The sequence below is a fragment of the Heterodontus francisci genome, chromosome 3 (genome assembly GCF_036365525.1).
Source record: "Heterodontus francisci isolate sHetFra1 chromosome 3, sHetFra1.hap1, whole genome shotgun sequence".
NCBI lineage: Eukaryota > Metazoa > Chordata > Chondrichthyes > Heterodontiformes > Heterodontidae > Heterodontus > Heterodontus francisci.
The window spans coordinates 150,656,922-150,673,180 of record NC_090373.1 but is presented as its reverse complement, the minus strand read 5'-3'; the positions used below and the strand labels follow the sequence as shown (position 1 = coordinate 150,673,180).

General features: G+C 40.3%; 1 protein-coding gene across 3 annotated transcripts in view; it reads left to right on the top strand.

Annotated features, from left to right (window-relative positions):
- The window catches only part of ascc3 (activating signal cointegrator 1 complex subunit 3), a 740,670-nt gene that overhangs the window by 54,567 nt on the left and 669,844 nt on the right, over positions 1-16,259 (top strand). For all 3 annotated transcript variants that reach the window (XM_068026887.1, XM_068026891.1, XM_068026900.1), the window contains exons 4-5: positions 5,063-5,646; positions 13,688-13,808. In XM_068026887.1, coding sequence (XP_067882988.1) covers positions 5,063-5,646; positions 13,688-13,808 — 705 coding nt within the window. The remainder of the gene's footprint in view (positions 1-5,062; positions 5,647-13,687; positions 13,809-16,259) is intronic.

Genomic DNA, 16,259 nt, shown 5'->3' with positions numbered 1-16,259 from the left:
TTACGATTTGTATTGACTGAGTACAGTATCAGCACAGGTTGATATTTGACTTGATGTTGGGCCGCAATATATTTACCATTGTCTATCAGTGGTGTTATCTTTGTTTTGACCTGCATGACTGATTAATCAGGGTGAACTTGTCATTGGCAGTGCAACAAATATTCTAGGACAGGTGGGTGCTGCTCTAGTGTATCTGAAATGTGATCAACTAAGAAAGCAAGGTATCTTTCTCGATAGCAAGCTTCTATCTGCTATTCTTAAGTGCCTGGTTTCTGAAAATGAAAGGAATGATTTCTCTCCTGTTAGACAAGTTCAGTACCATATAGGAAGAAATGCTGCCCAGGCACAACACTGTAGGTGGCTGCTGCATGTTGCCGAATGCAAAGCTGTTCATGTAGAATCTTGAGCACTTCTTGCATAGTGGTCTCTGCATGTTCCTTCCTCATTGTCCTCTCCTAGTCCAGGTAGATCAGAGCATGTGCTTCAATATCTTGTGCTTCAAGTTGGCCAAAAAATACAAATCAGAAATCTCACCTCCAATCCTTCTATGACATGGATATACTATTGTATGAAGAAATGATGGACTTAAGACTCGAGATCTGCACCTGGAGTATTGTGTACAGTTTTGGTTCCCGTATTTAAGAAAGGCATTGGAGGCAGTTCAAAAGAGATTCACTAGGCTGATTCCTGGGATGAAGGGGTTGACTTATCAAGAACGGCTAAACAGGTTAGGCCTTTATTCATTGGAGTTTAGAAGAATGAGGGGTGATCTTATTGAAACGTATAAGAGTCTGAGGGGGCTTGACAGGGTAGATATTGAGAAGATGTTTTCACGAGTGGGGGAATCTCGAACTAGAGGACATAGTTATAGAATAAGGTGACACTCATATAAAACTGAGATGCGAAGGAATTTCTTCTCTGAGGGTAGTGAAATGTTTGGAATTCTCTACCCCAGAGAGTTATGGAGGCTAGATCACTCAAAGTATTCAAAGAGGCGGTAGTTAGATTTTTGAAATATTGGGGAGTTGAGGACTGTGAGGAGCTGCCACTAAAGAGTTGAGGTCTGGGACAGGTCAGCCATGATCTTATTGAATGGCAGGGTAGGCTTGAGGGGCCGAATGGCCTACTCCTATTTCTTATTTCGGGTTCGATTCCGGGGTACTGCCTGTGTGGAGTTTGCAAGTTCTCCCTGTGTCTGCGTGGGTTTTCTCCGGGTGCTCCGGTTTCCTCCCACAAGCCAAAAGACTTGCAGGTTGATAGGTAAATTGGCCATTATAAATTGTCACTAGTATAGGTAGGTGGTAGGGAAATATAGGGACAGGTGGGGATGTTTGGTAGGAATATGGGATTAATGTAGGATTAGTATAAATGGGTGGTTGATGTTCGGCACAGACTCGGTGGGCCGAAGGGCCTGTTTCAGTGCTGTATCTCTAATCTAAATTTATGTTCTTATGAGTTATTTATCAAATTTGTAGATTCAAGTTCAGCCTCCAGATACAAAATTCTCTGCCAGTTTACCCTGTTCACAATCTGGAGTGGCTTAGATTTGTCACCCTGCTTTTTTGTGCTAATCTAGAGAGGTTAAGGAGATTCAGTATTGAGAAATGTAGGGAAACAAATTTTATGCTAAAAATAGCAAATGAGGTTTTAAAGTGTATATTAGGTTGTTAGGGGGGTAAATATTAATATAGTTGACTGCACATTGGAGTCTTGTATTGAAGAGCAGAAGTTTCAAATGTAAATTAAATGGATTTAGAAATAGATCAATACAAAATGAGTTCAGTGATGCGAGACACTAAAGCATCAGTGACACCATATGTGAAATCTTGTATCAGCTGAATTCATTGTAGAATCTTAGAAAGACTAGAAGCGTAAGCAAATTGATTCTAGATTATAGATCACAGAGAGAGTCTGAAGATCAGAGACCTTTTTTATATAAAGGGACTCGCATAGTATTTCCTCACAGAAATTGATTATATTTCTAGGACAAGGGACCTAGGATAAGAACTGAAGAGGCCATGTGCAGGGTTTAATTTGAGGAATAGCTTCATGCTTAATCAGGCAAAATTACCACACAATTTGTTACTAATGTTGATGGATGAATTTTGGCAAAGACACTGGAAGAGCTATCTACTGTTCTTCAAGTAGTACCATGGGACCTTTCATCTTCACCTGAGAAGGCACATGGGACTTCAAATTAACATTTCATCAAAAGTGTAACATTCTATCAGCAATGTACTGAAATGGAACCCTAGATTACATGCTCAAGTATCTGGAGTTGAGCTTGAACTCAAGACCTGACTCATGGAGAGTGCTATCACTGAGCCAACCCTGATATTTTAATACCTAGTCGGTTGTACTGTTCAAAATATTATTAGGTTCTTGACTGAGCAGGAACTAGAGAAAAGGCTTGGGGCAGGGAAAGAACTGTCTTTAATTCTGAAGCAGGACTTAGCTACTGAGCAAACTGGAATGGCGTTTTTCCTTTGCAACAGCATATTATTACAATAAAGTTAATGCTATTAAAAGCCATTTGTATCTTATCACCTATTAAAGTATATAGTGGAAAATGTGTACAAATATACACAAGATAATTGGTTTGTGAATTTGTTGTGCTTTAGGATTTTATTTTGGATAATAAAAATGCAGTTATTAATTCTATGACTAAGTTGACAGTAATAGATTGTAAGCATTATTCACCTGAGCATCCACCTTCAGAAGTAACCCCTGATTATCTTTGGTTTGCTTTCAGTGATTTGTCCACACACTATCATTTGAATAACAATGACTCTTAAGTTAATAAGCCAATTTTAATTTTGGGTTCACAAATAAAATATAATTTGCAAAAGAACATTTTTTTGCCACTTTCAGGGAGCAGTGTCATGAAATGTAATGTATTTTTCCCTAACATCCTTATGAATCGTTTGGTCTAGGATTAGCATACCCTTAAACACAAATTTTCTTTGTTTTGACATTGGAAGTGAATCTGTCCAGCTGTCATTTAGTAAAGATGGACTGTTGATTGTCTAGTTTAACTTTAAATTTTAGAAATTCTTTTGGCTCATTTTCAGTATGTTAACATGAAGCTGTCATTTTAGTTTTGATTTGATACTGTAAGTGTACTTCTGACATTGTGTTAGCACCCTTGTGCCTAATTGGTAGTTTTGTGCCCTTACACACTATTTTTGCTCGTGGGCAGTATTTTGGTGAGGGAAAATTTACTGACTTAAAAAATTTACATGTAACAGATTTGAACAGGAAAAGTTGATATGTTGCTTCTAATTAGTATCAACCTTCTTTCAATGTCTGACAATTTTTGTTTTGAGGCTACTACAGTCAGGTTATAATTTGAAAGTGGTAATTATGTTTGAACTGGAAATGTACTACAACATAAAATCTACTCTCGTTCTACTTTATCAAAAGGCAAATTTGATTTGTGGTATTTCTGAAACAGAATTTATGAAAATGGTTTGTTGTAGAAAGTGTATTCAATGTGCCCTCTATGCTGAACTGTGCATAATGAAAATTAATTCGAACATTGCAAACTAGGCTGAACCACATTTTGGGTCATTAACAATTTTGAGAGCTTTGATGTTGAGTTGCTGCAGCTATTTTATAATGCATAATAGTTTTTGGCAAAAGCAAGTACAGATTGGAGCTTTAGGTATTGCGAAGTGGATTAAGCCTGACATGCTTTCTTTTGTTTGTAATGTTTATAGAAATGAGTAATAGAATCTTCAGCTCTACTAAAGGATGAAGGGATCACTTCCAAACAGTCTGCTACCAAAGATTGGCTTTTCTTTTTGTCTTTGTTTGATCATGTCATAAACATTAGTTCTTTCAAATATCCTAAGGCTCTTCATCCTGGAAAATTGTTATTCATTATCTTGGTTGACCCCACCTTGTAATGTTCCACCAATTTTGAGGATGTTGAAAGTACTGCCCTTGGCTTTGCAAGGGTTAATGGATTGTGGGTTGTGTTTTTTTTTGCTTCTAATATGTTCTATTTTATATTGGTAGGTGTAGCCAACACCAGCATAAAGTGAGCATTAAAGCCAGTGCATGTTCAATGCAAAAAATTCTATAGCGACCATTAAAGTTAATATGGCATTGGGTCAGTGCAGAAAAGAAAATAACATTTTTAATGCTCATAATTTGATCAATAAAATGCATAGATGTTTTCACTCCATGCTTTATAAATGTGAAGGTTAGTTGCCCTGCAACAGGAAAAAAACTCATTTCAGAAATACACACCACATTGATCAAGACTTTCATAAATAGTAATTTATAGTTAACACCGATTCTCATTTGGACTTTGGCTATAAGTAGTCATGATCCTTTGTAAATTTTGTTTTGAATGTATTTTTCCTGGATTAGAAATGTGACATTGAATACTTTATTCAAATCCTTGCATTGAAAACCTTGGAAGTGTACAGGCGGGATTAGAGCTGGCTTGCTGTTTATGCTTTAGATCTGGTTCTTGGATTCAAGAGAGAAATCACAACGGTGAAGCTTACATTTAATTATGCTGTTGACCAAGTTGGCATTCGAAATTGTATTCATGATTTAAAGTTACTGCATTTAGCTGTAATATTGCCTTATTTAATTTTGCAAATCCTTTCACCCAAAATGGCAATTATATAGCTTTCAATATTACATATTTAAAAAATCATTTTTTTAAACTTGTGTTCATATTGTAGTTACATAGCCAGATTTTTGATGTATCAAAGTTGCATCTATGAAAAATTTATTCTACACTGTATCATGTCATTTTACAATGGCATGTCTTCCCCATTACACTGTATTTAGGGATCTCCAATGTGTTAAGATCAATCAGTGACTAATGGCTACTGCAAGGTTGATATTTTTGCAAACAAATCTTGAGCTAATAAGTCATCAAACATTGTAAATCCTGATGTTGCATTTACGAATATTTATTGAAGTTGTAGGAAGTTTGTCATATTTTAGTTGATTTGTAGCCACTACTATACTGTTTTACTACATGTATGCATAGCAGCTGAAATTTCAATGGTTTAAGTAAAAATCTGAATTTTCTTCACAGTTGGCATCGAGCATGAACAGGATACTGTTGAAAGTGCCGCTGTTTTTCTCTTCAAAACTTTTCACGATAAGGACCACGTTGGACATGAAGAAACAATAGCTGTTAAGCAAATATTTGGGCCATTCCCTTCTTCAGCTGCTACTGCTGCCTGCAATGCAGTGTATAGAATTGCCTCGCATTTTAGTGAAGAAGAACTACAGAAATTAATTGGTGCAAATGAGTCTGCAAACCAAAATTCTCAAGTACACTTTGGCAAAAACATTAATTTCTCATTTGATTCATTTGCTTTGGAATCTTCAGAGGAATTGCCGTTGAACTGGGAGTTAAACAACCAAAAGGATTTCAGTCTAGATTATAATAAGTATTTAAGCAATCATCAAGGAGGTTTAAAAAATGGATCAATTGACAGTCCAGATCTAAAATCTTCAAACAAAGTGGATGGCTCATTTTTAAGGCAAGAAGTTGATAGCTATGTTATTGAAACCTTACAAGAGCCATCAGATAGACCAATGACAGATGACTTGTGTGAAACATTGTTTGAGATGCTGGCATCTACTAAAAGTGACGACGAACTTCAAAATGAGGTAAGGCAGCCTGGGGGTTGCTAGGGAGTAAGCTATATAGCTGTTTTTCCCACCTATAGCACCGTAACTTGAATAATTGAAAGAAGATTTTTGATGACTTAACAGAGAAGGTAAATGAGGGTAATGCGGTTGATGTGTACATAGACTTCCTAAAGGCATTTGATAAAGTGCCACATAACTGGCTTGTTAGCAAGCCAAAGCCCATGGAATAAAGGGGAAAGTGGCAGCGTGGATATGAAGTTGAGTGACAGGAAACAGAGCGAATGGTTATTCTTCAGACTGGAGGAAGGTATACAGTGCGGTTCCCCAGGGGCCGGTATTAGGACAGCTGCTTTTCTTGATCTATATTAATGACCTAGACTTGGGTGTAAAGGGCACAATTTCAAAATTTGAAGATGACAGAAATCTTGGAAGTATTGTGAACCGTGAAGAGACTTAGACAAAGTGAAATGGGCAGGCACGTGGCAGATGAAATTTAATGCAGAAAAGTGTGAAGTGATAAATTTTGGTAGGAAGAACGAGAAGAGGAAATATAAAATAAAGGATACAATTTTAAAAGGGGTGCAGGAGCAGAGGGACCGAGGCATGTATGTGCAAAAATTGTTGAAGGTGGCAGGGCAGGTTGAGAAAGTGATTAATAAGGCATTTGGGATCCCAGGCTTTGTAAATAAGGGCATAGATTACAAAAGCAAGGAAGTTATGGTGAACCTTTATAAAACACTAGTTTGTTCTCAACTGTAGTATTGTGTCCAATTCCAGGCACCACACTTTAGGGAGGATGTGAAGGCATTAGAAAGAATGTAGAAAAGATTTACAAGAATTTTTCGAGAGGTGAGGGACTTGGGTTCCATAGATAGATTGGAGAAGCTGGGGCTATTCTCCTTAAAGAAGAGAAGGTTGAGAGGAAATTTGATAAAGGTATTAAAAATCTGAGGGGCTAGACAGAGTAGATAGGGAATAACTATTCACACTGGTGAATAGGTCCTGAACCAAAGGACACTGATTTAAGGTGAATGGGAAAAGAACCAAAGTTGACATGAAAAACGTGTTAATGCAGCAAGTGGTTAGAATCTAGAATGCACTGCCTGAGAGTGTGGTGGAGGCAGATTCAATCATGGCTTTCAAAAGGATAATTATCTGAAGAGAAAAAATTTCAGGACTATCGGGAAAGGCAGGGAAGTTGGACTAGCCCAGTTGCTCTTGCAGTGAGCCAGCATAGACATGTAGGGCAGAATGGGCTCCATATGTGCTGTAACCATTCTATGATTGTGTTTCAAGTTTCTAAAAGGATCATGTTTTCCAGTTTTAAAAAAAATTCTGGAAGATGTTTTGATCAATGTTTATGTCTGAAAACAATTTAGTGATATATGAAATATGTTTCAGTAGTAGTCGTAGAAAAGAACTGTAGTTAAACCTATTTGTTATGCAGTGATGAAAATAAGAGTTTTATTTTTAAAAAAATACTGCCGAGAGCATTGGCTTAGCACACTGCATTTTCATACCTGGGTTTCAATCTTGTCCAGATGAATGGGATGCAAATGCTTGGCTTTCCTTTACTTTTCCTCTCCTTCACACATATGTATGCATTCTCTTGCACAGGCCCTCTTTTTCTCCATATGGACAGCATGTGGGAGCTGGTGGACACCAGTGTGACTCACTGCAGTTACTTCTGTAGTAAGTTTCTGCAGCTCAAGGAACTTCGGCTCAGATTTGATGAGCTGGAGTCCAAGATTTGGACACTGCGATGCACCAGGGAGGGGGAAGTTACCTGGACACTTTGTTCCAGGGGGCAATCACACCCTTTAGGCTAGGTACTTCAGCTTTGGTCTGTTCTCATGGACGGGTGGCTGTGACAATGAGTGAGGCAGGTATGGGAATCCAGAAGGTAGCAATGGAGGACCCTGTCCTTGCATTTCAGCAGGTTCGAGGTTCTTGCAGTTTGTGTGGACAAGAGCAGGGGCTGCAGGAAGGATGAGCAAACTGACCACAGTACTGTAGTGCAGGGGGCCATTCAAGTGGGGGAGTAAAAAGGAATGTAGTAGTAGTAATAGTAGGGGACAGTATAGTTAGGGGGATAGATATTGTTCTCTGCAGCCGTGAGCGTGATGCCTGGCCGTGCCTTGGTTAAGGACATCTCCTCGGGGGTGGAGAGGAACTTGGAGTAGGAGGGGAAGGACAGTTGTTGTGGTCCATGTGGGTCCAATGACATAGGTAGGACTAAGAAAGAGGTTATGCTGAAGGAATGTGAGCATTTGGGGCTAAATTAAAAAAGCAGAACCACGAAGGTACTAATCTCTGGATTACTAGCTGAACCATGAGCAACTTGGCATAGGGTAAATAAGATCACAAAGTTGAATGTGTGGCTCCAAGATTGGTGTGGCGAAATGGGTTTTGATTCATGGGGCACTGGCACCAGTACTGGGGAAAGAGGGAGTTGTACCTTTGGGACAGCCTTCACCTGAACTGTGCTAGGACCAGTGTCTTGGTGAATCATATAACCAGGGTGGTAGAGAGAGCTTTAAACTAAGTAGTGGTGGGGAGGGTTCAGATAAGGGGAAATTTAGAAAGTTAATGGGAAAGGATAAGGCAATTTAGCAGGGTAGCGATACGGGTAATGATAACCGGACTGTGACAGGAAGGGACAGAGCATACAAGCATAAGAGTGCACCAGCAAATAAGGTCAGAGTAGGGAAAAATGGTAAAAAGACAGAATTAAAGGCTCTTGATCTGAATGCACACAGCATTTGTAACAAGATGGATGAATTGATAACACAAATGGAAATAAATAGGAATGATACGATAGCCGTTACAGAGATGTGGTTCATGTGGTTTCATAACTCTTAACAAAGATATATTCCACTGAGAAAGAAAAACTTGGAGAAGGATGCACATTTGTGTCTAAGGATGTTAAGGATGGTATCAAATTGAGAGAAAAGGTGTACAATGCTGCAAAGATGAGTGGTAGGTCAGAAGATTGAGAAAATTTTAGAAAGCAGCAAAGGATGGTTTAAAAAAAGAGAAACTAGAGTATGAGAGTAAACTAGCAAGAAATATAAAAACAGACAGTAAAAGCTTCTACAAATATATAAAAAGGAAGTAAGTAGCCAAAGTAGGTTTTGGTCCCTTAGAGGATGAGCCAGGGGAATTAAAAATGGGAATCAAAAATGGCAGAGACTTTGAACAAGTATTCTGTATCTGTCCTTACAGTAGAAGACACAAAAAGCATCCCATGAATAGCAAAAAATCAAGAGGCAATAGGGGGGAAGAACTTAAAACAATCACTATCACTAGAGAAAAATCACTAGGAAATCTAATGGGACCAAAGGCTGACAAGTCCCCTGGACCTGCTGGCCTGCATCCTGGGGTCTTAAAAGAAGTGGCTTCAGTGATAGAAGATGCATTGGTTGTAATCTTCCAAAATCCCCTAGATTCTGGAAAGGTCCCAGTAGGGATATACTTACATTGGAAGCAGTTCAGAGAAGGTTCATGAGGCTGGTTCCTGGGATGAAGGAGTTGTCTTATGAGGAAAGGTTGAGCAGGTTGGGCCTATACTCCTTGCAGTTGAGAAGAATGAGAAGTGATCTTATTGCAACATATAAAATTCTGAGGGGGCTTGACAGGGTAGATGCTGAGAGGATGTTTCCCCTCGTGGGGAAATCTAGAACTGGGGCACAGTTTAAAAATAAGGTTCTCCCTCTTAAGACGTTGATGAGGATGAATTTATTCTCTGAGGATTGTTAATCTTTGGAATTCTCTTCCGCAGAGAGCAGTAGAGGCCGGGTCATTGAATATATTCAAGGCTGGGTTGGACAGATTTTTGATCTACAAGGGAAGCGAGGGTTATGGGGTGGGGGAGTGGTGCAGGCAGGAAAGTGGAGTTAAGGCCACAATCAGATCAGCCATGATTTTGTTGAATGGTGGAGCAGGCTTGAGGGGCTGAATGGCCTAGTCCTGCTCCTGTTTTTTTTATGTTGTGTTCTCTCTCTATCTCTTGTACTGCTTTTTTCTCTCTTTGTGTTTCTGTTTCTTTTTCTCTCTCTTTGTCTTTGTCTTATTCTTTATGTTGCGATAGTTAGAAGCAGTGTTAAAAGATGGGTGTCAATATGCTTTCAAAGGTAGGAAGCCAGAGGGATTTGGGAAGGAATCTTAGTAGTTCCAGGGTGGTTGAAGCTCCATTGGCAGTCATTGAGGTGAAAGGGGTGTGGTAAAGGCACAAAAGCCCAATAGCCAATTGATGCTGCTATCATTAAAATGGCCACAAAGCTGTCAAGTTGTCATAAGCACCCAGCTGGTTCACTAATGTCCTTAAGGGAAGAAATCCTGTCATCCTTGCTTGGTCTGGCCCACATGACTGCAGATCCACACTAATGTGATTAACTCTTAACTGCTGTCTGAAGTGGCCTAATAAGGCACTCATTTGTATCACATCACAAACAAAGAATAACAACCTGCATGGTTCAGAAAGACACTCTGCCACCTTGTCTGGGCAACTTGGGATGTGTAGTAAATGATGGCGTTGCTAATGGCACCCAAATCCAGATCATGAATTCAAAAAAATACAGACATTGATACAACTGTGATATTTACGTGTTACCTGCAGTTGGTAAGAATTTTTTTTACAGCTTTCTTTCCAAGTCATTTCAGTAGCACTATTTACCTCTTTCCCAGTCCAACAATTTAGCAAGCCCAGTTACAACAGTGCAACCTCAGTTACTATGAAAAAAAAGAACTGAAAAGAGAGTGTGTATGCATGCATGTATGTGATAGTGTTTGTGTTTCTTCTTTTTCTTTTGGGCCTCCTTATCTCGAGAGACAATGGATACGCGCCTGGAGGTGGTCAGTGGTTTGTGAAGCAGCGCCTGGAGTGGCTATAAAGGCCAATTCTGGAGTGACGGGCTCTTCCACAGGTGCTGCAGAGAAATTTGTTTGTTGGGGCTGTTGCACAGTTGGCTCTCCCCTTGCGCCTCTGTCTTTTTTTCCTGCCAACTACTAAGTCTCTTCGACTCGCCACAATTTAGCCCTGTCTTTATGGCTGCCCGCCAGCTCTGGCGAATGCTGGCAACTGACTCCCACGACTTGTGATCAATGTCACACGATTTCATGTCACGTTTGCAGACGTCTTTATAACGGAGACATGGACGGCCGGTGGGTCTGATACCAGTGGCGAGCTCGCTGTACAATGTGTCTTTGGGGATCCTGCCATCTTCCATGCGGCGTAAATGTTACAAAATATATACATACAAAACAAACGTTGCGAGACAATTTCGAATTCTGCTCTATGAAACTGGTCAGGCTTCAGTCTCTTGGCCTGTTGTTTGAAGCCAGGGGTGATGCTGAATTGTTCTTGAACAATACTAAATCTAGTGTTACAGATTTTAATATTCTTTTAGAACTTGTCATACTGAGGGGGCTTTAATCGTATTTTCTGTTCTTTTTCCAATAAATGGTGTTTGATGGACAGTGGACTTCCATTATTTGAATTAAGTGCTTTGGGATTGAAGATTATATGCATCGGTATAGACTGATGATTAAATGCTCCTATGAGATACAATTTGCCATCTACATGCTGCCCCTCAGTAACATCAGCCGAAAGCACCGTGTTAGTTTATCTGCCATCCGTACTGGATGAGCAGAAATTTCCTTCAATTAAATATTGGGAAGACTGAAGCCATTGTTTTCAGTCCCTGCTCCAAACTCCCTTCCCTAGCTACTGACTCTATCCCTCTCCCTGGCATCAGTCTGAGATTAAGAATGTAAGAAATAGGAGCAGCAGTAGCCATTCAGCCCTTCGAGCCTGCTCCGCCATTCCCTGAGATTATGGCTGATCATCGTCACTATTTTCCTGCACTATCCACGCATCCTTGATGTTTTTAGTATGTAGAAATCTATCGATCGCAGTCTTGAACATACTCAATGACTGAGCCTCCACAGCCCTCTGGGGCTGAGAATTCCAAAGATTCACCACCCTCTGAGTGAAGAAATTCCTCCTCATCTCAGTCCTAAATGGCTGGCCCCTTATTCTGAGACTGTCCCCTGGTTCTGGACTCCCAAGCCAGGGGAAACATCCTTCCTGCATCTACCCTGTTGAGCCCTGTAAAAATTTTGTATGTTTGATTAGATCACCTCTCATTCTTCTGAACTCCAGAGAATAAAGGTACAGTCTATTTAATCTTGCCTCATAGGATAATGCCTCCATCCCAGGAATTAATTTGGAGAACATTCGTTGCACTCCCTCTATGACAAGTATATCTTTCCTTAGATGAGACCAAAACTGCATACACCGTTCCAGGTGTGGTCTCATCAAGGCTCTATATAAAGACATCTTTACTCGTATACTGAAATTCTCTTGTAATAAAGGCCAACATATCATTTTCCTTAATTGCTTGCTGTACCTGCATGTTAGCTTTCAGTGACTCATGAACAAGGACACTCAAGTCCCTTTGAAGTTCAGTAATTCCAAGCCTCTCTCCATTTAAGAAATACCCTTTGTGTTTTTCCTACCAAAGTGAATAATCTCTCATTTCTCCACATTGTATTTCATCTGCCAAATTTTTGCCCACTCGCTTAGCCTCTCCAAATCCCTTTGAAGTGTCTTTGAATCCTCCTCACAACTCACACTTCCACCTAGTTTCATGTCATCCACAAACTTTAAAATATTAAATTGAATCCCCACACCCAAATTATTGATATAGGTTGTGAATAGCTGGGGCCCAAGCACTATCCTTGTGGTACCCCACTAATCACAACTTGACAACCTGAAAATGACCCATTTATTCCTACTCTCTGTTTTCTGTCTGTTAACCAGTTCTCAGAAAAACATGATTTCCCTTTCATAAATCCATGTTGACTCAGCCCAGTCCTGCCATTATTTTCTAAGTGTCCTGTTATCAAATTCTTTATGATAGATTTTAACATTTTCCCTGAGTGATGTTAGACTATCAGGTCTGTAGTCCCAGTTTTCTCACTCCCTCCTTTAACCCAGTCTGCTCGCAACCTTGGTGTCACATTTGACCCCGAGATGAGCTTCTGACTTCATATTCGTGCCATCGTTAAGACCGCCGATTTCCACCTCCGTGACGTTGCCCGACTTCGCCTCTGTCTCAGCTCATCTGCTGCTGAAAGCCTTATTCATGCCTTCCTTACCTCAAGACTTGACTATTCCAATGCACTCCTCGCTGGTCTCCCACATTCTTCTCTCCAGAAACTTGAGGTCATCCAAACCTTTCTTGCCCGTGTCTTAACTCGCACCAAGTTATGTTTGCTTATCACCCCTGTGCTCACTGACCGACATTAGCTCCAGGTCAAGCAATGTCTTGATTTTGAAATTCTCATCCTTGTTTTCAAATCCCTTGTGACCTCGCCCCTCCCTATCTCTCTAATCCCCTCTAGTCCCACAACCCTCCAAGATATCTGTGCTCCTCTAATTATGGCCTCTGGTGCATCCCTGATTTCAGTTGCTCCATGATTGGTGGCCACGCCTTTAGTTGCCTAGGCCCCAAGCTCTGGAAAACCATCCCTACACCCCTCGCCTCTCCCTTGTTTTCCTCCTTTTAAGATACTCCTTAAAACCTACCTCTTTGACCAAGCTTTTGATCATCTGACCAATATCATCATCTGCGGCTCGGTGTCATACTTTGTTATACAATGTTCCTGCAAAGCAACTTGGGATGTTTTATTGCGTTAAAGGCGCTATATATATATGTATACACATATATAAAAATAAAAGTTGCTGTTATTTCTGTATTCACGTTCATTTTGGCTTTTCTTTTCTCAGACATTTTTCTTTTTACTTATTTGTCAATGTATGGTATGGTCAATAAATGTCTCAACAGTGCTGCAGAGAAACTACATAAGCCATCCTGTGGTCACGCGAACACACTGTTCAAAGTGTTCATTTTACTGAACAATAGACTCTATTTTGTAGCACAGATATTGTTACCTCTTTCTGACAGGAAAGCACTGAACTTTATATTTAAGAGCGTTTGTGTAAATAATTCATTTGATAAGCCTTTTTGTTTTAAAACTCTCCATTTCATTTTAGTTGTTTGAGCTTCTTGGACCTCAAGGATTGGAGCTAATAGAGAAACTTCTGCAGCACAGGTGTACAATTGTCGAAAAAGCTCTCCCCAACACTACAGACCTGAAGCCCAGCTATCTTCAGGGTAAGGAGATTTCGTTTTGGAGAAAAAGTGATTTTGGAGCTGAGCCTGAATTTTAAATCATTACAGAACTGTTGACAATTCATGTATTCCAGTAGGCAGTATTTGTGCGAACTGCACAGCAGAATATATTGTATTTGTACAGAGCCTTTATCATTTTAAAAAAAGTCTCAAAATGTTTCATAGAGACAAAATCAAAAGATGAATGCTGAGTATGTTGAATTTTATGGCAGGTTCTGAAGACTATGGCTTCAGACTTCCCATTGTTGAGCTAGAAGAATTGGTGGGTCATTCAAGATTGACAAATTTAGCATTATTATGGAAAAGGATATAGTTAGAATAGGAGCAAAAGTTCTAAATTGGTGGAAGGCAAATTTTACAAAACTGAGAGGTGATCTGGCAAAAGTGGAAAGCCTAGAGGTGTATAAAAGTGCAGGGGTAAAAAAGGAAATTAGGAATGCAAAGAGAGGACGTGAAAAAATATTGTCAGGTAAAATCAAGGAAAACCCAAAAATGTTTTATCAGTACATTAAGAGGAAGAGGATAACTAAGGAAAGGGTAGTGCCTATCAGAGATATACAAGGGAATTTATGCATGGATGTGGAAGATGTGGGCAGGGTTCTTAATGAATACTTTGTCTCTGTCTTCACAAAGGAGAGGGATGATGCCGACATTGTAGTTAAAGAGGAGGAGTGTGCAGTATTCGATATGATGAGCATAATGTGAGAGGAAGTACGAGGGAGTCTGACATCCTTGAAAGTGCATAAATCACCAGGGCCAGATGGATTGTATCCCAGGTTGTTAAAGGAAGCCAGAGAGGAAATAGCGGGTGTTCTTCAAGTCCTCGCTAGATACAGGCGAGGTACCAGAGGATTGGAGGTCTGCGAGCGTTGTAGCATTATTTAAAAAGGGTGCGAGGGATAGACCAAATAATTATAGGCCGGTCAGTCTGACCTCGGTGGTGGGCAAATTATTAGAATCAATTTTGAGAGATAGGATAAACTGTCACTTAGAAAGGCATGGATTAATCGGGAATAGTCGTGTCTTACTAACTTAATAGAATTTTTTGAGGACGTAACAAGGAGGATTGATGAGGGTAGTGCAGTGGATGTTGTCTGCATTGATTTTAGTAAGGCATTTGACAAGGTCCCACATGGCAGACTGGTCAGAAAAGTAAAAGCCCATGGGATACAGGGGAATGTGGTGAGTTGGATCCAAAATTGGCTCAGTGACAGGAAACAAAGGGTAATGGTCGATAGATATTTTTGCGAATGGAAGGCAGTTTCCAGTGGCATTCCACAGGGCTCAGAGTTGCGTCCCTTACTGTTTTTGGCATATATTAATGATTTGGACTTAAATGTGGGAGGCATGGTAGATGACACAAAAATTGACCATGTAGTTGATAGTGAAGAGGATAGCTGTAGACTCCAGAATGACATCAATGGTTTGGTTGAGTGGGCGGAAAAGTGGCAAATGGAATTCAATCTGGAGAAGTGTGAGGTAATGCAATTGGGAAGGGCCAACACAGCAAGGGAATACACAATAAATGGGAGGATATTGAGAGGGGTAGAAGAAGTGAGAGACCTTGGAGTGCATGTCCACAGGTCTCTGAAAGTGACAGGACAGGTAGATAAAGTGGTGAAGAAGGCATATGGAATGCTTTCCTTTATTGGCCGAGGTATAGAATACAAAAGCAGGGATGTAATGCTGGAACTGTTTATATAAATAAAAAACGCTGGTTAAGCCACAGCTGGAGTATTGCATGCAGTTCTGGTCGCCACATTACAGTAAGGATATAATTGCTCTGGAAAGAGTACCGAGGAGATTTACAAGAATGTTGCCAGGGCTTGAAAATTGCATCTATGAAGAAAGATTGTATAGGCTAGGGTTGTTTTCCTTAGAACAGAGGAGGCTGAGGTGTTGACTTAATTGAGGTGTACAAAATTATGAGGGGGCTAAATAGAATAGACAGGAAGATCCTGTTTCCCCTAGTGGAGAGGTCAATTACCAGGGGGCACAGATTTCAGGTGATTGGTAGAAGGATTAGAGGGGAGTTGAAGAAAAACTTTTTCACCCAGAGGGTGGGGGGTGTCTGGAATTCACTGCCAAGGAACGGTGGTGGAGGCAGAAACCCTCAACTCATTTAAAAGATACCTGGACTTGCACCTGAAGTGCTGTAATCTGCAAGGCTACAGACCAGGTGCTAGAAGGTGGGATTAGATTGGGCGGCTAGTTTGTTCCCGGCGCAGACATGATGGGCTGAATGACGTCCTTCTGTGCCGTAACTTTTCTATGGTTCTTTGGATGTCGGTTCAACAGTCTGATAACAGAGAACCTGCAGAGGGGTCAGAAGAGATGGTGGAGAGATAGAGCTTGGTGTCATCTATGAAGACGTGCAAGCTGACCTCATGTCTGCAGGTGATGTTGCCAAAGGGCAGCATGAAGACAAGATAA